General features: G+C 40.4%; 1 protein-coding gene across 1 annotated transcript in view; it reads left to right on the top strand.

The window, feature by feature from the left end:
* The first annotated feature begins 1,897 nt into the window (after window positions 1-1,897).
* Window positions 1,898-23,962, top strand: part of LOC126271264 (paxillin-like) — a 447,630-nt gene continuing 425,565 nt past the window's right edge. Inside the window, exon 1 of the mRNA XM_049974139.1 lies at window positions 1,898-2,754. Within this exon, the coding sequence (XP_049830096.1) occupies window positions 2,742-2,754 (13 nt within the window). The 5' untranslated portion in view covers window positions 1,898-2,741. The remainder of the gene's footprint in view (window positions 2,755-23,962) is intronic.

The following is a 23,962-nucleotide window of genomic DNA, read 5'->3' as shown; positions in this document are numbered from 1 at the left end:
TGCTAATGGACATAGGTTCCAGCAGAATCGATCACATGGAATCCAACTTTTACTTTCCTCGCATGATGTCTTGAATGTCATGGATCAAGGCAGTCAGGTAGTGGAAGCATTTGACTCACTTGCCAGTACACGTGTTATTAACAGTACAATCAGGTGATATTTGTGACTGGATTGAGGATTCCTTAGTGGTGAGGACACAGCATATTATCTTGAATGGAGATTCATTGACAGACATCAAAGTGACTTTAGATGCCCCAGGAGTGTGTGTCGAGACACTTCCTTTTCAAGTTGTATATTAATGAGTCTGCAGTCAATCTTAATAGTAACATCAGACTTTTCACAGTTATGCAGTTAGTTATCATGAAATACTGTTTCAAAAAGCTGCACAAATATTATCAGATCTTGATAAGATTTCAAAGTAGAGCAAAGAATGGCAACTTGCTCTAAATGTTTAGAAATTTAAAGGTGTGCAGTTTGGAAAATGTAAAACTGTAGCATCCTATACAACACTATCAATGGGTAACAGAATTGGCAACTCCTGTAAATATCAGGGTGTAACAATTTGAGGAAATTTCACGGAATTTACTGCAACCCCCTACATATCGCTCCCTTAAGGATCAAGCCTGCATAGAGGCGTTTAAATAATCTGAATGGAAACTGGTGTGACGGGAGGTACTCTCTGCCCTGAACTCCATAGGGTTTGGAGAGTATGTATGTAAATGTACATTTTGTATAGTTCGTGTTGGTATCTCTTCAGATCCAGTGGCCTTTCCTCTGTTAAGCAGTAACCATCAAACTCATATTGTCATCCTGATGAAAGATGCATATAAGAACAGCCAAAATATAGGTAGTTTTAACACATTTGACATGGTCATGCATCCAGAATTTTATTCAAATGGACCAAGCTACAAAACCTGTGATTTTATTGACTGTTAGAATTCTGTTCAATTGAATATGGACTGAATCAAAATGCCTGCAAACTTTTATTGATAATAAAATAAAGGCAAGTAGTTGGTGTGTAGTATGGTTTATGACAGAAGTTCTTTTCAAATGACTATTCTGTACACCCTTAGTGTTAGAACTGATCCAAGTCAGTGTGTTAAAAAAAAGGGGTTTCATAGATTAAGTGGTATAGTCAGAAAGCCCTTACATCTTTTTTTATTGTCCACACATGCATTTCTCTCAAAGGTTTATATTCCAACAAACAAGCATGCTAAGGACTAAGACCAATAAGACATTTTAAATAAACATGAGAGTGTGTGTCCTTACTGTGTGCAGTGATGCAGTACAAAAGCTATGTTTTATATTGTAAGTTATCTGATGCAAATGGTGTGTAAAGCAAAGAATATTATAGAACAGGGACTAACTGACAGAGGCAACTGTTCATTCAGCAAGGCCACAGCTGACCACCTGTCCTATCTTCATATAAACATATTTATAAATCCTATGTATATTTCCAGTTAGGGCCTATTTATTTTTCATTGTACTATGACGACCACTCCTATATAATTGTGAGACAATCCCTGGATGAACAAATAAATAAATCAAATGCTATATGCTTAGAACATAATAGACAAGGAATGGAAAATAGCACTGCAGACTACAGAATGAAATGGTATGAACGATTACATTGATAAATAGTATTATTATGTGATGGTGAAATGTATTTATAAATCTTGGTGACTTCAAGAACATGTCTTAGGTTCACACTGGACTTCTTCATAAAAGGAGTGGAGGAGGTGATTAAAAAATAAATAAATAAATACTACGCCTGGCAGAGGGGCAAGATTGTGAGATGAAATGAATGGAAAGAAGTTGGGAATCTCTCTGGGTTTAACTGAAATTTTATGATTCTAAACACACACACACACACACACACAAAAAAAAAACAATGTGTCACTTTCTGTGCTGCCTTTGTAACACTTCCTAGTATACCTTCTGGGGGTGGCATGATGTAGATCTACCATTGCATCCTGTAAATGTAAATTTATATAAAAGTTCTTTTTGAAAATACTAAATTAAATTCAGTTACATAATTGCACACTCATTCTCTTTCTAATCAAAATGTGCGATTTCATTTTGTAGCATCAACATTAGTAACTGTGCCAATAATATGAGGATAACAATTGCTCGACGCAACTTATTTCGACACGTTTTTTTCTAGTGGAGAGTGTCATGTCATATGGTAGGCGTATCGGTAGTTATCGCATGCCGCAAGAGTAGAATAACAGTAACATGAGATGGTAGTGTTCATAATCCTAATTTGAAGTTATTTACAGTTTACGTTTATAATCACCTACACATTTGCCTCAACTTGTGGAATTTAACATTCTGAAACTTCCCGTATGTGAAACGTGTGTACATGCTTTCAAATTCTTTTCATAGTCACGTACATCTGTTGTAACACAGCGTCAGGTAATATTTACTATGTGCTGGAAGACTCGCAGCTCGTCTAAAGTTCAGTGATAAGTTTGCTGGCACCAAACACTTTACACCATAAATTGATTTGACACTTGACACAGTGGTGTACATTCGCAAACGTTGGCAATCTTGATTGTGTGCAAACTGCACAGCGCAATATTTGTGCTTACAGAGAAGCACAAGTATCGTGTTTTCGGTGAACTTTGCGATTTGTGACTTTTTGTGTACGGTACAAAAACAATCGAGAAGTGGGTGTTATTAGCTTACTGCTTGAATACAACTGAAAGCCGTGTGATCGCCGTCCCCATCACAGATCTGGAATGGATGATTTAGGTAAATACTAGTGTTCATGTTTAGGTGATTTTATTTAAAACTAATGCTTATGTAGGGAAGTATTGATATAAATTAAACAGCTAGGTTGTTCCCATAACCTAAAGGTGGCTAAGCAGGCGAAAAATATATTACCAACTGTGGAAACAGAAATTTGCTGCTTGGAAGTTCTGTCATTTCCGCGCGTTTCTGAGTGAACAGCCGTGGTTTTGGAACCAACTGACGTGACAGGTGGATAAACAGATCTCGCATGCGGAACAAACTGAGTCACATCAAATTTCGAAACCAAACTTTTCTTTGCGTTACAATTATGCAAGAATCCGACGATTGTGTCTAAAGTTGATATATAAAGATTATTCATATTGCCATCAATAAATAATTTTGAAAGTCGACCTCATGTCATGTGTTGACACCTTCCACTTGTTTTTTTACATGTGTAGATGTTTGTTACTAACGAATTTCAACGCTGTGGAAAGTACTAACAATAAAAAATTCTCATTAAGGAGATTTAGCACACCACACCATTGATCCGATTTTACTACATTGTTCAATTTTTAATATTATAAAGTCAAATGTGAGTTATAACGCGTTTAAAACCATCTGGAATCTGTCATTTAGAGGTTTAGGCCTACTTCTACTGAACTTCAACGCCTGACTTGTTCAATCATGTATAACTTCCTCCATGAAGATTACATCATTTGTAACGGCAGGTTTTCTCCAGTTTGCCTTATAATGGAGACGTGTTATAAATAAAACCGTTTGTAGCTTCTCAGCTATTTGGCAAGTTTGATGTCTGTGAAAAACACACACAGATGCGACGCATCTAGTTTGTGTAAACCGTCATTCAAATTATATAATCTGCTTTGCACTTTATATACCTTTCATTTCTCAACCCCCATCTGTACTTTGATTCAGTGCCAAGTGTTTGTGTGGCCCATATTTTAGTTAACCTTTATGTCCAATCTGATTTCTGTTTCACCTATCTGTACGATACTGAAGATACTTCATCTTACTTATCTGTTGTTCATTTACATATTTTACAAGTTTGTTTCTGAGTATTCTGTTTTGTATTTTGTTTCTAATATGATTCTTAGTTGTAATTATTTATTTGTTTACAATCCTGTATCGACATGGCTTTTGTTTCATTATTTTCCAACATGATTAGGTTGTTTGTTATCCTAAAACTCCAAACTCCAAGATCTTCAGTTTGTATTGTCATATTATATTCATTACCTTAAACAATGAATCCTGAAGTTTGAGGATCTGTGTGGATGTGTATATCAATTGTAAGGTTTCAAAGTGAAAGATAAATATTGATTAATTCTGATAGTTTTGTTACAGTGTTCTGGTTATAGTTATCTGGATGTTCTGTAGATCATAATTGCTTTATTTCTTGCTGTGATGTGGAAGAAGTTAATTTTGAATTTATGGTACACTTTCCTACTAAAAAAATTAGGAAACATCCTGGCAATTTACGTGATGTCTTAAGTTGCTGTAGTTTCTTCCGTCCATTCCCTCCATCCTCCTTCCCCACCCTGCCAAACCTCCCACTTACAGTGATTTATAGTTGAACAATAATAGAAATTCCTGGAAGGAGCATTACATAAAATAACGGAAAGGCAACAAGTCACTTGTAGATGGATTATAAAATGAGCAGCAAAAAAGTAAAACAATCGTAAGTTAATATAGTACAAGCACGTTTGGTGATGCCGAGGAAATCAGGTTCGGAAATGAGACACTAAAAGTTGTTGAAGAGTTTTGCTATTCGGGCAGCAAAGTAACTGATGGTGGCCCAAGTTGACAGGACATAAAACACTTACTGGCTACAGCAAACAAACATTTCCAAAAAAGGGGGAAATTTGTTAACACTGAATACAAATTTGAGTATTAGTATGTCTTTCTCAAGATAATTTTGTGGAGAATGTGCTTGTACAAAAGTGAAGCACGGATGATAAGGAGCACAGAACTACACAATAGAGAACAGCACACACTACTCTCTCTCTCTCTCTCTCTCTCTCTCTCTCTCTCTCTCTCTCTCTCTCTCTCTGTTAAGAAACGTGTTACTGATGTTTTCGTACTGGTTGATCCTTGACAACAAAGTTCTTAAGGAAATAAATGTACTGTGAAGAACAGTCTACAAGAGACTGTAGAGGTACAGCACACATAATTCTTATTACACACTTCTGCACATCAGACACTTTTTCCTTAATGACAAGTTACCCCAGTATAAGTCACAGCTCCTTTCAAGGCTTTGATATGTAGTGATAATGGCTGATAGTGTAGAGTGGAATGTTACAGTAGAGGTTACTAGGATCCAAGAAATATGCAGGAGGACAGAAAATTGTATAAGCATAGCTAGGGAAAGTAGCTAATGGCTGCAAAAATGAACATCATGCTATTTTTTTCTGTCTCTAGAACTTGTAAATCTAACTACAGAGAATAAATCTAATATCTACCTGCTTACTGCAGTCAAGCGTTGGTGTCCCTTATTATTCTTATAGTGTCCCCCCCCCCCCCCTCCCACACATACACTTGCTTCTTCCCATTACCAAATTCCTTGACACATCAGGCTGCAATCTTCCAGCCAATCTCTTCTTTTAGCTCATTTGTGCTTGAAGTTTATTTCCTCCCAATTTGATTCAGTATTTTCTTGTGAGTTATTTGATCAACCCATGCTCATTTTGTGTGATCTCTTTATCATCCATGTTTCACTTTTGTACAAGCAGAGACTCCACAAAAATGTCTTCAGAAAAGACATACTAATACTTAAATTTATACTCAGTGTTAACAAATTTCCCCTTTTCTTTAGAAATGTTCCGTTTGCTGTAGCCAGTCAGTGTTCTATACTCTCTTAACTTGGGCCACCATCAGTTACTTTGCTGCCCAAATAACAAAACTCTTCTACAACTTCAAGTGTCTCATTTCTGAACCTAATTTCCTCAGTGTCACCTAACATGCTTTTACTACATTAACTTACCCTTGTTTTCCTTTTTGTTGGTGCTCATTTTATAACCTCTTTATCACACCATCCACTTAATTCAAGTGATCTTTGAAATCCTTGGCTGTCTCCGTCAAGACATCAACGTCACTGACAAACCTCAAAGTTTTTTATTTCTTCTCCCTGAACTTCAGTTCCCTTTCCAGAGTTTGTCATGCCTTCCTTTATTGATTTTTCGTTTTGCAGATTGAGTAACACCAAAGACAGACTACCACACTGCCCATTCCCTTCTCAACCACTGTCCTTTGACTGGTAATAAGTGCACTGTGATTAATGTACAAGTTGTTGATAACCAATGTGCTCCATTTACTTTATTTGTCCAGCCTTTCAAATTTCACAGAGTGTATTCTAGTCATCGTTCTCTAAAGCTCTGTTTATGTCTGTAAATACTACAAATGGATGTTTCAAATAGCTTCTCTAATTCATTTTAGACCAATACTAACACACTTTGTTTAAAGAGTTTTTTGTGATCTTCTATCCTCTTCAAAACTGAGCTAGTGTTTAATCTCCAGTGATGTCATTGTCAGTGGGATTTTAAACATTATCAAAAACATTTGTGACTATCTCTCATAAGTTATATAGTAAGTAAGGTGCTGGAGTTCATAACATTTCTTTTCAGGAACATTGTTATCCTTTTATTGCCCTTCATTTTTTGGAATCAGTTGGCCTTTTTTATATGATACAATATCAAAGTTCTGGAGCATCGGTTACTCTCCGATGGCCAATTTTTTAAAATATTGCGTAAGATCTGCTCTTTGTCACTTACAGTGTTTTTCATTCATTCTGATGGGAAGTTAGAAAGAGAATTTGTAACAAACTGTGATTACGACACAAATATATTTCAAGCAAATGCCAGCACACATTGCTTAAAGAGATCATTGTGATCTTCCAGCTTCATCAAACCTAAAACATTGAGTGACGTGATGATCACTGAAACCCTCATGACACAAGCTCATTGGTACATTAATTCATCATTCCCAAAGCTGTTTCCCCCTCCCTCCCTATGTGCGTGTGTGTGTGTGTGTGGGGGGGGGGGGGGGGGAGGTGAGGGGACAGCTACACCCTAGTGACGAAGAACTCCATGTACACTGTTTTGAATTTGAAAAGTGCAAACAGTGACATGTAAAATGATACTATTACCACACATTCCTGTGAGTTTGAGAATACTTTCAGCACAGTGTGTGCGTTGTCATCAGCCATGGTGGTTTAAGTGGGACGTAATGCATCTTCTTCACCTGTGAGTCAGAGGTACCTGATTTTCTTGCGAAAAATGCTGACGTACCACTTATATCAGTGGAGAAATGTGGTTTGAACGTGATGGCATGCCGGCATATTTTTAAATTCCCACCCGAGACCAGTCGATGTAAAGTTCTGGAAGAGGTAGGTTGGTAGAGGTGAACCACATGCCTGGCTGTCAAAATCTCTCAGATTGTCATCCCTAAACTTTACTCGTTGGAGTACATCAACACCTATACTTTGCAAGTGATTGTGTTGTGCATAGTTGTTGTTTTCTTCAGTCTTAAAACTGGTTTGATGCAGCTCTTCATGCTACTATATCCTGCCCTCTTCATCTCCAAATAACCACTACAACTTACATCACTCTGAACCTGCTTTTTGTATTAATCTCTTGGTCTCCCTCTACGATTTTTACCCCACACTTTCCCCTCCCATCCTAAACTGGGGATCCCTTGATGTCTCAGAATGTGTCCTATCAACTGATCCTTTCATTTGGCACAAATTGTGCCACTAATTTCTTGTCTCACCAATTATGTGGAGTATCTGCTCATAAGTTACGTGATCGACCCTTCTAATCTTCAACAATCTTCTGTAGCACCACATTTCGAAAGCTTCTATTCTCTTTTTGTCTAAGCTATTTATCGTTAATGTTTCACTTCCCATGCATGGCTACACTTCATAACACTTAAATCTGTATTCGATGTTAACAAATTTCTCTTCTTCAGAAATACTTTTCTTGCCATTGCCAGTCCATATTTTATATCCTATCTACTTGTACTTACATTATGTCACATATTAAGTTTTCTTCCATTCCATTCACATACAGAGCGCGAGAAGAAAGAACGGTTTAAATGACGTGCACAGAGTTAATAGAATTTTGGCTTGACTGTAACGACGGGAACGATATGTAGGTATATGTAACACATCCTACACTGTTCACTAAATAACGATTCTTGAAACTGTAAGTAGGCGTTTGCAGGGTAGTTTGCATCCGCCTTCAATTGTTGCCAGTTCAGATTTTTCAGCGTTTCCATAACGTTCTTACGTGAGGGAAAAAAAAAACCAATGACCATTTGAGCAACCGTCATTTGTGTACGTTCAGATTCCACGTTTTTCCTTTTTGGTACGGGCCCCACACAATTAATTCAGCAATATTATAGCTTGGGCCGTACGAGTGGTACGTAAGCAATCGCATTTGGGTAACCACATTTTCATGGTATTCTACCAGTGACCCAAAGTCTGCCACCACCTACACCTACGATTGAGCCTATGTGATAATTCCGTTTCATATCCACATACATTGTTACCTCTGAGCGTTTGCATGAGTTCACTTATTCCAGGTGCAACTTATTGACACTGTATTCTTTAGATGCTATGTTCCTGCGTTTTGTTGAAGCGTACAGTGTTACATTTCTGAACATTTGAAGCAGGTCGGCAATATCTGCACGACTTTGACCTTAAATCACGACTTATGTGGGTATTTGTGCAGCTTTTCTCAGATAGCACTTACAGATAACTGCACCATCTATGAAACTTCTGAGGCTACTGTTAACAGTGTCTGCCACATCGCAACATAGACAGTACATCTACATGGATACTCAGGAAATCCAAGGCAGAGGGTTCATAGAAAGACCTTCACAATTCTCTATTACTCCAATCTCGTATAGCGCGCGGAAAGAACGAACATCTATATCTTTCCGTACGAGCTCTGAATTCCCTAGGTTTCTCGTGATAATCGTTTCTCCTCATGTAGGTCGGTGTGAACAAAATATTTTCACATTCGGAGAAGAAAGTTGATGATTGAAATTTCGTGAGAAGACTCCGTCGCAACGAAAAACGCCTTTCTTTTAATGATGCCCAGTCCAAATCCTGCATCATTTCAGTGACACACTTCCACAGATTACGCGATAATACTTTTTCAATGTACTCCGTCAGTTCTATCTGCTAAGGATCCCACACCACGCAGCAGTATTCTAAAAGAGGACGGACAAGTGTAGTGTAGGCAGTCTCCTTAGTAGAACTGTTACATTTTCAAAGTGTCCTGCCAATAAAACGCAGCCTTTGGTTAGCCCTCCCCACAACATTTTCTGTGTGTTCCTTCCAATTTATGCTGTTCGTAATTGTAATTCCTAGGTATTTAGTTGAATTTATGGCCTTAATATTTTACTGATTTATCGTGTAACCGAAGTTTAACGAATTCCTTGTAGCACCCATGTGGATGACCACATACTCTTCGTTATTTACGGACAACTGCAAAATTTCAGATCTTTTCTAAATCGTTTTGCAATTTGTTTTGATCTTCTGATGACTTTATTAGTCGATAAATGACAGCGTCATCTACCAACAACCTTAGATGGCTACTCAGATTTTCTTCCAAATCGTTTATATAGACGAGGAACAGCACCTCTCTGACAGGAAATCACAAATCCAGTCACATAACTGAGACGATATTGCATAAGCACGCAATTTCACTACAAGCCGCTTGTGTGGTACAGTGTCAAAAGCCTCCTGGAAATCCAGAAATACGGAATCGATTAGAAATCCCTTGTCAGTAGCACTTAACACTTCATCCGAGTAAAGAGGTAGTTGTGTTTCACAACGACGATGTTTTCCAAATCCATGTTGGCTGTGTGTCAATATGCTGTTTTCTTCGAGGTAATTCATAATGTTCGAACACAATATATGTTCTAAAATCTTGCTGCATATCGATGTTAACGATATGGGCCTGTAATTTAGTGGATTACTCCTACTACCTTTCTTGAATATTGGTGTGACCTGTGCAACTTTCCAGTCTTTGGGTACGGATCTTTCGTCGAGTAAACGGTTGTATATGATTGTTAAGTATGGAGCTAATGCATCAGCATACTCTGAAAGGAACCTAATTGGTATAGAATCTGGACCAGATGACTTGATTTTATTAAGTGATTTAAGTTGCTTCACTACTCCGAGGATATTTATTTCTACTTTACATATGTTGGCAGCTGTTCTTGATTCGAATTCTGGAATATTTATTTCGTCTTCTTTTGTGTAGGCATTTCGGAAGGCTGTGTTTTGTAACTCTGCTTGGGAGCACTGTCTTCGATAGTATCTCCATTGCTCTCCCGCAGAGAAGGCATTGGTTGTTTCTTGCCGCTAACATACAAGATGTTCGAAAAGTCTTTCCCTGATTACATAAATTGATAACTCAGGCTAGAAGTAAGATACAAATATGAAACTGGTCTTAATTGTTTACAAACTATCAAAGTTTTTTTTCACACGTCAGTAAACTTCCACATGAGCACCCTTGGTATCTAGGCGATATTCAAATTCCGTCCACACATTAGCCAACATCACTGGAGGGATCGATTCAACGACTGTGGTTATCCGTTGCGCAGGGTTTCAAGATCTGGCACACGTGTTCGGTAGATCTCGTCCTTGACAGAACCCCATAAAAAGAAGTCTAATGGGGTTATGTCAGGAGAGCGTGGAGGCCAAACCGTTGGCCCATCACGACCAATCCGTCGCCCAGGAAAGGTCATATCGAGATAGACACGGACGTCCAAACCCCAATGAGGCGGTGCACCGTCTTGCTGAAACAAGACATCGGGATGATACTGAAACAGCTGAGGAACAGTATACAGTTGCAACATGTCCAGATACACTGCAGATGTGATAGTAGCCTCAGCGAAGAAGAATGGCCCGATAATTCGATCGTGCAATAGCGCACACCAAACATTCACCTTTGGGCTGCCTCTGGTGCACTCCATGACCTCGCCAGGGGGTTGTGAACCCCAAATGCGCACATTATGGCGATTCGCTACCCCATTAACAAAAAAGGTCGCTTCGTCGGAAAAGGTAATTCGTCTGAGATAACCATCATCATCCTCAATACGTGATAGCATTTCGACCGCAAAGTCATATCGACGTGCACTGTCATTGGGCAACAGGACCGATTTGCACTTTGTATGCATGAAACAATAAACGTTTGTGTAAAATGTCATGGAGAGAGCTTTTTGGCATCTGTAATTCACGTGAGGCCCTGCGCACCGATTTCTTCGGACTTCGCAGAAAAGACCGCCTTATCTCATGATTGGTTAACATGGCTTCTTGGGCACTGCACTTCATCCACTACTTACGTACTGTGAACCTAAAACAGAAAAAACTTTGATAGTTGTAAACAACTCGACACAAGTTTCATATTTCTATCTTACTTCTAGCCTGAGTTATCAATTTATGTAATCAGGGAAAGTCTTTTCGGACAAACTGTACTTCACATACGACCATAATCTCTTTGGATTATCTGCCAGATTTCGAGACAAGGTTTCGTTGTGGAAACTGTCAGAACCATGTGGCATTGAAGTCCGCGCTAAATTTCGAGCTTCTGTAAAAGATCGCCAATCTTGGAGATTTTGCGTCTGTTTAAATTTCGCATGTTTCTGCAACAGTGTTCTGACCCGTTTGGTCTGACCCGTAATGGTCTCAGTACTTATGTCTGGGGTACCCCAGAAGTTCTTTCTGCATCTGTTGATGACTGTCCATGCAACCAAGAAATTGTTAATCACCTCCAAACATCGTTTGATACCCCATATGATTGTACTTTTGTTAATAAGTGTTAGTTTGGTACCGAGGAGTCTTGTTAACGGGACCCCCACAAGGTAGGAGGAAAACCTGATTGCACTGGCTATGAATGTGGTAAAAATGATTCAGTGTGTACAAGGTAATTTTCATCGATTATAACGGAATTTACTGCGCAGGTACAATTTGTGCGACAACTGTGGTTGCTGTGGTATTGATCAGTGTCTGTATTTTAAATATGTGATAAGTGTTAATGTTGGCACAGGAGTTAAAACCATGGGTCGATTTTGGCCTCGTTGTAAAATGGAAACAGACCGTTTCTGGGCATCTATTCACACGCAAAGACCCTTCTACAAATACAGTAAGTGTGTGTGAGAAATTTCGGAACTCAGTGTACACCGCCCGACTGAGAAAAAATTATTCACGTGTTTTGTATGTCAAGTGTAATGTTGGCCATTCAGGAGGTATTCTGCCACCATTTCTTCAAAGTCAGTACCGCTATTAGACTTTTTTATTTGCAGTTTACATTTACAAAATCATTATTTCGGCTTCAAAGTGCCATTATCAAATGTTTTAATGTTATGCAGTGCCTAAGATGGCATACTGTCGTATTTAAAATACACTAGAAGACACATTGTCTAAGGGTCAATATTTCTGGTAAAAGCCTACTGCTTTGTTTTATCACTGAGTATACATACCATCTTGACTCAAGTCGGGTAGACCGTTCGCCGGGTGCAAGTCTTTCAATTTGACGCCACTTCGGCGATTTGCGCGTCGATGGGGGATGAAATGATGGTGTTTAGGACAACACAACACCCAGTCCCTGAGAAGGAGAAAATCTTATACCCAGCCGGGAATCTAACCCGGGCCCTTAGGATTGACATTCTGTCGCGCTGAGCACGCAGCTACTGGGGGCAGACATTGACTTAGGGCGAATCTCGTACATGTTCAGTGTGTGCATGTGGGTTCTGTAAGCCCCAAATTCGAACATTGTGTGTGTTTATTTTACCATTAATGTGACAAAAATGGTTCAAACGGCTCTGAACACTATGGGACTTAACATCTATGGTCATCAGTCCCCTAGAACTTAGAACTACTTAAACCTAACTAACCTAAGGACATCACACAACACCCAGTCATCATGAGGCAGAGAAAATCCCTGATCCCGCCGGGAAGTTAATGTGGCAAATAACTTCATCACTTACCATGATTCGATTCTGAAGCTTATCACCACAAACTCCCACACGTTTGGGCTTGTCGTTATGACGTAGAGCCTGTAACAACTGTAACTCATACGGCTTCATAACCACACGACGTCTCAAAACACGCCGAATTGTTGTTGTAGGCAGCTGTAACTTGCGAAAGGCATGGCGAGTTGCTTTTCTAGGACTACGTTGGAAAACGGTTTGAACTCTTCGAAATATTCGTTTGAAACATGAGGGCGGCCAGGACTCTTTCCTTTAAGCACTACAACTGTGTCTACAACTTATCGGCACCATCTGCGAACGGTCCATCCATTCGTAGGATCAGTTTGGTACCTCAGCCTGAAACGTCTTTGCACTGTAATCACAACTACACTTCGCAAACTCGAGAACACAAAATGATTTCTATTGCGGGATAACCATTTTGCAACATGTGACGGCTACCGAGCGAACAAGACAACCGTCGTTCAAATGGTTCAGAGCACTATGGGACTTAACATCTGTTGTCAGCAGTCCCCTGGACTTAGAACTACTTAAACCTAACTAACCTAAGGACATCACACACATCCATGCCCGAGGCAGGATTCGAACCTGCGACCGTAGCAGCAGCGGTGACAACCGTCGTCTAGCGGTACTGCAAAAGCAGTGAATTCTTTCCTCCAATAACTGAGCAATCGACAGATTTGACAATATAACATTTTATGATACGTGTATTCTCTTTGAAATGACCTGTATTTATATGTACAGATATATATCAAATCGCGGTCCGGACATTCAGATTTAGAATTTCCTGTTTTCCTTCAATCGGTTAATGAAAATGCCGGGATTGACACCTGTAAAGGACATGACCATTTTTCTACCCTTTGCTTGTGCTCATAGAATAGAAATATCTACTCTATGCTTGTGCTGTGTGTCTAATGTCGTCGTCGACCTTAATCTTCCTATCGATTCATGCGTACAGTCGAAGTGCTTAAGAGCAATGTTATTTGTGGGTACACAACGGATATGACTGTGGGCAGAAGAAAACATTCAGTATTTTTTTGCATAGGAGGCAAACATTTTTCTATCTGATGGGTACTAACATTAACAAAAAACAGCATCAAACGGGGCCCAAAAGAATTGATGGTTTCTATGAACTGGGTTCTACTTCTTAAGTAAACCACCATAGTCCTTTATACCCCAGTTGTTTACAGTAACAGCGGAAGATCTCCGAAAAGCTTGAAGTACACAGTGATTAAATATGTTTGTAAGTAACAAAGGCTGTTAAATACGAGGCGTGTTTTTAAATTAAGTACCGTTTTGAAATTAAAAAAAGACGTGCTAAGATATCTCATTAGTTTTATTTTTACATGAAAGCCTGTACCTTAATCTACTGTTCTACATAATTTCCGTCAATATTGAGGCACTTATCATAACGTTGTACCAGTTTTTGAATACCCTCCTCATAGAAGTCTGCCGCCTGACTTGTTAACCACTGCATCACCACTGTTGTGACTTCGTCATCGTCTTGAAGACGCTGACCGCCCTGGTGTTTCTTCAAGTGCAGGAACAGATAGTAGTCATTGGGCTGTACGGAGGATGATCTAGAGTTTCCCATCGAAAAGATGTGATGAGATCTTTCGTCTGATTCACCACATGCGGACAGGCATTGTCTTGCAGCTAAAGGATGCCCTTGCTCAACTTCCATGGACTGTTGCTTTGATTCTGGTGTGACATAGGCCACCCATGTTTCATCGCACGTAACAATTTGGCTTAAGAAATCATCACCGTCGTTGTGGTACCGCTCAAGGAAAGTCAGTGCACTGCCTAAACGTTTGGTTTTGCGCACATCCGTCAACATTTTCGGTACCCAACGTGCGCAGTTTTCGGAAATTCAAGTGCTCTGTCAGAATGCCATACACAACACTACGAGAAACATTAGGAAAGTCATCCCGCAAGGAGGAAATCGTAAAGCGTATGTTTTCTCTCACCTGATTTTCCACTTCCTGCACCAAAATTTCATTAAAGACCGAAGGACGCCCACTCCGTTGTTCATCATGCACATTTGTGCGGCCATCTTTAAATGTTCTCACCCACTTTCTTACCATTCCATCACTCGTTATGTTTTCTCCGTAAACCGTAGCCGGCCGGAGTGGCCGAGCGGTTCTGGACGCTACAGTGTGGAACCGCGTGACCGTTACGGACGCAGGTTCGAATCCTGCCTCGGGCATGGATGTGTGTGATGTCCTTAGGTTAGTTAGCTTAAAGTAGTTCTAAGTTCTAGGGGACTCTTGATCTCAGAAGTTAAGTCACATAGTGCTCAGAGCCATTTGAACCATTTTGTTACACATGCCGTAGCCTATGGCTTGTAAACGAATTATTATGCTTAACCTTTTTCATGGTTAGTACTCTCACCTTTCATACCTGACTCCCATTCATGGACGTCCGCAAGGGAGCAGCAATAACGTGGAGCACTTGCCCCTTCTCATGGAATCTGGGATAAGGAGCTTTTATTCATTACAGAATTCTCATACACAGTGGTTGCCCATCAGTTCTCTGGGATGTAATAAGTTTTTTTTGTGTCACCTATAAAATTATGTATTTCTTGTCGCATAACCCGTCTCGAAACTGACGGATTCATTCGTATCAGATTTGTATCAATTTTAGAGTCTCTTCCTCCCCCCCCCCCTCCAGTTCTTTTCCCAATACACAAACACCGCGTATAAATTTCTGTGGATGTTGACATTCCTAGATATTATTTGTGTATGTCTATAATAGAATATAATATATCGCCATACTTATTTTCCCTGCAATAGACTACCCTCTTATAAGTATGGCATGCCGTTTTCGTTCTGCACACGGATGTTTGAGGCTCTCCGTTGTTTGGTAATACATCAGAAAAATCTTACACGGGAAACTGAATGGAATAACAAATAAAAAAATCACGTTATAGCTTAACACACTCCTTGTATTCTAAATATCTCGATACACTTTAATTGCAGTGCACTCTGTGTACGAAGTACAATTGTATTTTCATTTGGCCAAGTGATTTCTGTTGGCAGTTGGGCACATTAACGACTACGTTGCAGAAGTGAACTGCATGCAGCCGCAGCTGCAGGTAAACTGAGTGAAGATTGTTTCTCCAGTTGGCAGTCTGTATTAGATTTTGTCCTTTGGTTACCTTCGGAATCAATGGCGATTGTTTTCTGGTAGTGGAAGGCCTGCAAATGCTGACTGTTTACGTAAACCACCACTTTTTGTGAAATAAAAATCCTGCCAAGATTTCATTCTTGTGGGCTGTCGACAGCAACGTTAAATTTTAATCACTCTTAATTTTCGTCCGTAACAACAGAGGATAATTTTCAAAGTAACACCCCTTATACTGGAAATTTATCGAATAAATTACCACCAGTCAACTTGTCGTTCACAGTAATCATGGTATTGTCGGCAACAGGATATTTAAAGACACAAATGTATCCGCCTACGTAACGAGTTAAGCTAAACACCCAAAGCAACACCCATTTATGAATAGGTAAAACTGTTCTACGGACTATGACACGAACCTAGACAACTTTAATTTCGCGGTCCACTTTCGACAGAGCCACCTGGTCACTTCACACTTCATCCTGTCGCTTACTCTTTTCCATTTTTTCGAAAATCTACGACATTTCCTAACGATACTATGCGACTAGCGGCCTCAGAAGAATGGATAAGGGCAGATAAGGGGTAACGAGAGTCTTATTAGGCCTCAGCTGATACAGCACGGCCCAGTAAGGTGGCTGAGATTCGATGCCTGGTCCACCCCGAAGTTTTAACTTGGTACAAATGCTCTTAAGTTGGTACAAATGTTCGACACCGTATAGATTCTACCAAGACAATTTTATCTCACCCAAGTTGAAGTGCTTCTATATACGGCATTTATTTTCAGCCACTATTCTTTAAGTATACAGTAAGTGCAATATTGTAATTTTTGTCACTGGACTCACATCCGAAAGGAGTGGGGTTAGTCTGCGTTCAGACGCCCTTCTGTAAATGTTTCGTGGTTTTCTGTGATCAATTGCCATGGAAAAATCCGTTCTTCTAGCTTGTCGGTACGGCTCACTGCAGTACACGAAAGACTACAGCGATTCCATATAGTCATGATCAGTTTTTAAGGCGGTTGCACAAGTAACCGAAGTCGCTTACGCACGCTATTTTGCAGTGATGTTCGACGCGGAGGCAAACTGCTCGAGTCCTGTTGATGGAAGAAGTTCCACCGTCACTCAACCCCCGGATGTGTTGTACGAGAGGAGAAGGCTGTTCGTTTTTCATACTCGGTGTTCCACCAAGCCTCACTCAAAATTTTATAATACACCATTGCAGAACCCATTTGGTTGTCTGATGCGACGTTGAGTTACACTCCTTCGTGTGGGTTTTCAGAGCTTATTCTGTTCTTCCAGGGGCTTTTCTTTCTGTGACTGTCTGTTGCGAAAAGGCCCCATTTTTTATGCTTTAACTGTTGAGGACAACAAAGTCACACTGTAAACGACGTCTCTTACAGGTCAAATATTTCGTGCACTTTATTACAGAATTAACATTTCGTTGTGATCGGCGTTCACATCGGAACCACTATAGTTCATTTGTGTCTGCGCGCACACATCGGTTTTAAAACTAGGACTCTCGACATTTACAATAAGGAAACCTTGCAGCTGCACAGCTGGAGTGACATTTTGCTTCTGTGTCAGAGTGTTGCTACTACGATAAGTTGTGGAAATCTCCAATACTGCAGAGACATTATAAAGGACATGCCCCAGGGGATATTTGCCCGACCTCGCTTCGTTAATAGCGGCTTCCTGCACGAGGCGGTACTGCGCAGTAAAGCCGGTTAAAAGGCTGCAATTGCGATCGTTCCTCGTAACGAGAGCGTCGTTCTGATGCCGCGAGCGCCTGCAATTTGGCAATTTAACCTCTCGTCATGCGGCCCACACCGGCGTGCGCGGAGTCGCCGTCAAGACAGTGACTCCTCTTGCACACAAACCGAAACACAGGCGTCTTCAGCGAGTTCATAATACTCGTGGATTTCCCTCTGTCGCCTAACAACTCACTTCACTGCTTAGTGTATTCATCTCTTGGTCTCCCTCTACGATTTTTACCCTCCACGCTGCCCTCCAATACTAAATTGGCAATTTCTTGATGCCTCAGAACATGTCCTACCAACTGATCCCTTCTCCTAATCAAGTTGTGCCACAAATTTCTTCCCAATTCTATTAAATATCTCTTCGTTAATTACGTGATATACCCATCTAATCTTCAGCATTCTTCTATAGCACAATGTTTCGAAAGCTTCTATTCTCTTCTTGTTCAGACTATTTATTGTGCATGTTTCACTTCCGTACATGGGTACGCTACATACAAATACTCCCAGAAACGACTTTCCGACACATAAATCAATAGTCGATGTCAACAGATTTCTCTTCTTCAGAAACGCTTTCCTTGCCATTGCCAGTCTACATTTTATATCCTCTTTACTTCGACTATCATCAGTTATTTTGCTCCCCATATAGCAAACCACATTTACTACTTCAAGTGTCTTTCGTACTCTAATTCCCTCAGCATGAGCCGACTTAATTCGACTACATTCCATTATCCTCGTTTTGCTCTTGTTGATGTTCGTCTTATATCCTCCTTTCAAGACATTGTCCATTCTGTTCAACTGCTCTTCCAAGTTCTTTGCTGTCTCTGACATAATTACAATGTCCTCGGCGAACCTCAAAATTTTTAAGAAACTTAAAAAAAAGAAGTTTAAAAGCAAAATGAGGATAATACAATGTAGTCGAATAGGTTAGTTGGGTTTAAGTAGTTCTAAGCTCTAGGGGACTAATGACCACAGCAGTTGAGTCCCATAGTGCTCAGAGCCATTTGAACCATTTTTTTTATTACATTAGGAAATGAGATACTTAAAGTGTAATTGAGTTTTGCTATTTGGTGAGCAAAACAACTGATGATGGTCGAAGTAGAGAGGATATAAAATGCAGACTGGCGATGGAAGGAGAGATATAGGTTGCAGTACGTACGGCGTACGCGGCTCAGGTATCTGAGGAGCAAAGCGCAAGCAGCGGCCATCTCCCGAGATATCGCAGCTGCCGGGTACGCCTCTGAAATAAATATGGCCTCTATATTCACGCAATCGTCTCACACAGCTTCTGAATGTCACGCTACAGGGCTCCTACACTTTTATTCGGAAGTAAACACTCGAAATTATTTTCTTATGTGCCATAAAAGATAGATGAGAAGCACAGGTTTTGCAAAAGATATTAGTGTTGTAGTCTTCAGTCCCGAGACTGGTTTCTTGCAGCCCTCCATGCTACTCTATCCTGTGCAAGCTTCTTCATCTCCCAGTACTCACTGCAACCTACATCCTTCTGAGTCTGCTTAGTGTATTCATCTCTTGGTCTCCCTCTACGATTTTTACCCCCCACGCTGCCCTCCCATACTAAACTGGTGATCCCTTGATGCCTCAGAACATGTCCTACCAACCGATCCCTTCTTCTAGTCAAGTTGTGCTACAAACTTCTCCTCTCCCCAATCCTATTCAATACCTCCTCATTAGTTATATGGTCTACCCGTATAATCTTGAGCATTCTTCTGTAGCACCACATTCCGAAAGCTTCTATTCTCTTCTTGTCCAAACTAGTTATCGTCCATGCTTCACTTCCATACATGGCAACGCCCCATACAAATACTTTCAGAAACGACTTCCTGACACTTAAATCTATACTCGATATTAACAAATTTCTCTTCTTCAGAAACGCTTTCCTTGCCATTGGCAGTCTACATTTTATATCCTCTCTACTTCACATCGACCATCATCAGTTATTTTGCTCCCCAAGTAGCAAAACTCCTTTGCTACTTTAAGTGTCTCATTTCCTAATCTAATTCCCTCAGCATCACTCGACTTAATTCGACTACATTCCATTATCCTCGTTTTGCTTTTGTTTATGTTCATCTTATATCCTCCTGTCTCTGTCTCTGACAGAATTACAATGTCATCGGCGAACCTCAAAGTTGTTATTTCTTCTCCATGGATTTTAATACCTACTCCGAATTTTTCTTTTGTTTCCTTCACTGCTTGCTCAATGTACAAATTGAATAACATCGGGGAGAGGCTACAACCCTGTCTCACTCCCTTCCCAACCACTGCTTCCCTTTCATACCCCTCGACTCTTACAACTGCCATCTGCTTTCTGTACAAATTGTAAATAGCCTTTCGCTCTCTGTATTTTATCCCTGCCACCTTCAGAATTTGAAAGAGAGTATTCCAGTCAACATTGTCAAAAGTTTTCTCTAAGTCTACAAATGCTAGAAACGTAGGTTTGCCTTTCCTTAATCTAGCTTCTAAGATAAGTCGTAGGGTCAGTATTGCATCACGTGTTCCAATATTTCTACGGAATCCAAACACATCTTCCCCGAGGTCGGCTTCTACTAGTTTTTCCATTCGTCTGTAAAGAATTCGTGTTAGTATTTTGCAGCCGTGGCTTATTAAACTGATAGTTCGGTAATTTTCACATCTGTCAGCACCTGCTTTCTTTGGGATTGGAATTATTATATTCTTCTTGAAGTCTGAGGGTATTTCGCCTGTCTCATACATCTTGCTCACCAGATGGTAGAGTTTTGTCAGGACTGGCTCTCCGAATGCCGTCAGTAGTTCTTATCTAATGTTGTCTACTCCCGTGGCCTTGTTTAGACTCAGGTCTTTCAGTGCTCTGTCACACTCTTCACGCTGTATCGTATCTCCCATTTTATCTTCATCTACATGCTGTTCCATTTCCATAATATTGTCCCCAAGTAAGTCGCCCTTGTATAACCCTCTATATACTCCTTCCACTTTTCTGCATTCCCTTCTTTGCTTAGAACTGGGTTCCCATGTGAGCTCTTGATATTCATACAAGTAGGTCTCTTTTCTCCAAAGGTATCTTTAATTTTCCTGTAGGCAGTATCTATCTTACCCCTAGTTAGATAAGCCTCTACGTCCTTACATTTGTCCTCTAGCCATCCCTGCTTAGCCATTTTGTACTTCTTGTCGATCTCATTTTTGAGACATTTGTATTCCTTTTTGCCCGCATCATTTACTGCATTTTTGTATTTTCTCCTTTCATCAATTAAATTCAGTATTTCTTCTGTTACCCAAGGATTTCTACTAGCCCTCGTCTTTTTACCTACTTGATCCTCTGCTGCCTTCACTACTTCATCCCTCAAAGCTACCCATTCTTCTTCTACTGTATTTCTTTCCCCCATTCTTGACAATTGTTCCCTTATGCTCTCCCTGAAACTCTGTGCAACCTCTGGTTTAGTCAGTTTACCCAGGTCCCATCTCCTTAAATTCCCACCTTTTTGCAATTTTTTCAGTTTTAATTTACAGTTCATAGACAATAGATTGTGGTCAAAGTCCACATCTGCCCCTGGAAATGTCTTACAATTTAAAACCTGGTTCCTAAATCTCTGTCTTATCATTATATAATCTATCTGAAAGCTGTCAGTATCTCCAGGCTTCTTCCATGTATACAATTTTCTTTTATGATTCTTGAATCAAGTGTTAGCTATGTTTAAGTTGTAATTTACTGCTCGTAAATAGGCAGGAAGATCCATTATTGTATGATAACACGATTGCAGAACCACATTTGAAAGCAATTTCTTCCATAAAATTGTAGGAGTATACGCTATGTGATCAAAAGTATGCGGACACCCCCAAAAACATACGTTTTCCATATTAGGTGCATTGTGCTGCCATCTACTCGATATCAGCGAACTCACTAGTCATTAGACATCGTGACAGAGCAGAATGGGGCGCACTGCGGAACTCATGGGCTTCGAACGTGGTCAGGTGACTGGGTGTCACTTTTGTCATACGTCTGTACGCGAGATTTCCACACTCCTACACATCCATAGGTCCACTGTTTCTCATGTAATAGTGAAGTGGAAACGTGAAGGGACACGTACAGCCTAAAAGGCCACAGGCCGACCTCGTCTGTTGACTGACATAGACCACCGACAGTTGAAGAGTGTCGTAATATGTAATAGACATACATCTATCTAGACCATCACGCAGGAATTCCAAACTGCATCAGGATCCACTGCAGGTACTATGACAGGCGGAAGGTGATAAAACTTGGATTACACGGTCGAGCGGCTGCTCATAAGCCACACATCACGCCTCGCTTGGTGCAAGAAGCTTAAACATTGGACGATAGAACAGAGGGAAAACGTTGTGTGGAGTTACGTATCACGGTTCACAATGTGGCGATCCGATGGCAGGGTGTGGGTATGGCGAATGCCCGGTGAACGTCATCTGCCAGCGAGTGTAGTGCTAACTGTAAAATACGGAGACGATGGTGTTATGGTATGGTCGTGTTTTACATGGAGGGGGTTTGCACCCCTTATTGTTTTGCGTTGCACTATCACAGCACAGGTTTACATTGATGTTTCAAGCAGCTTCTTGCCTCTCACTGTTGAAGAGCAATTTGGGGATGGCGATTGGATCTTTAAACACGACTGAGCACCTGTTCATAATGTACGGCCTGCTGCGGAGTGGTTTCACGACAATAACATCCCTGTAATGTACTGGCCTCCACTGAGTCCTGACCTGAATCCTATGGAACACCTTTGGGATGTTATGGAACGCCGACTTCGTGACAGGCCTCATCGACCGACATCGATATCACTCCTCAGTGCAGCACTCCGTGAAGAATGGGTTGCCATTCCCCAAGAAACCTTCCAGCGCATAATTGAACATATGCCTGTGAGCGTGGAAGCTGTCATCAAGGCTAAGGGTGGGCCAACACTATATTGAATTCTATCATTACCGATGGAGGGCGCATGAACTTGTAAGTCATTTCCAGCCAGGTGTCCGGATACTTTTGATCACATAGTGTATGTACGGAGCGATTTAAAATGGAGCGACCACAGAAAACTGAGATACATTGAAAGAATTCTGAGGATGTATAGTCCATTCACAAAGGAGGTAGCTTATATAATCAAATGTTCAAATGTGTGTGAAATCTTATGGGACCTAACTGCTAAGGTCATCAGTCCCTAAGCTTACACACTACTTAACCTAAATTATCCTAAGGACAAACACACACACCCATGCCCGAGGGAGGAATCGAACCTCAGCCGGGACCAGCCGCACAGTCCATGACTGCAGCGCCCTAGACACTTATATAATCCTCTTTCGACCAATACTTGAATATTGCTCATCAGTCTAGGATCTGTGCAAGACAGAATTGGTAGAGGAAACAGGTTCATTTAGAAAGCGTGACGGAGGTACTCAGCCGACTCCAGTGGCAAGAAAAAGGATGTTGGTAGATCTCATAAATTCATATGACCTGGTGCAGACTATGTTTCTTCCAACTAGGGTGCAGGGGAACAGTAGCACAACCATAGACATTATTTTTATTCATTCTTCATTACTAGATGGTCATTCTGTTGGGGAAAAGAATGAATGGCCTTTCAGACCATGATTAAGTACTAAAACAAACTTAGCACTAAAACAAATGTCACCTTTAATTACAAACTATGTAGGAAAGCTAATCCAACAGCAATAGAGAGTTTTTTATTCCTTGTCAAGGAACAAGAGTGGCAGGATGTTTATAGTGCCGATAATATAAATGATAAATATAATGCTTTCCTTAACACACTTCTCATGGTCTTTGAGAGTTGCTTTCCATTAGAACGTTCTAAACGGGGTACTAGCAGTAATAGTCAGCCCAAGTGGCTGACTAGTGGAATAAGGATATCATGTAGAACTAAGCGGGGATTATATAAAAATGTTAGAAGTAGTCACAATCAATCTACAGTAGCCCATTGCAGACAGTATTGTAAAGTGCTTAAAAATGTTATTAGGAAGGCAAAGAGTATGTGGTGTGCAAATAGAATATCTAATTCACAGGTTAAAATTAAAACAATATGGTCAGTTGTAAAGAAAGCGCCTCGTCAGCAGCGCAAGGTCGGCGATATAAAGTCACTGACAAATCAATTATATGTACGGTATTTAACAATCATTTTCTGAGTATTGCTGGTGAATTAAATAAAAATGTAGCTTCTACAGGAAATCATGTAACTTTCTTGGCAAATGCCTTTCCAAGACTGATGTCCGTAATACTCCTCTGCGATACAGACAAGAGGGAGATTGAGTCAATAATAAAATTACTGAAGACTAAGGACTCTCATGGTTATGATGGAGTGCCTAGCAGAATATTAAAGTACT

Source organism: Schistocerca gregaria, chromosome 1 (genome assembly GCF_023897955.1).
Source record: "Schistocerca gregaria isolate iqSchGreg1 chromosome 1, iqSchGreg1.2, whole genome shotgun sequence".
Taxonomy (NCBI): Eukaryota; Metazoa; Arthropoda; class Insecta; order Orthoptera; family Acrididae; genus Schistocerca; species Schistocerca gregaria.
This window is presented reverse-complemented; position numbering and strand designations above follow the sequence as displayed.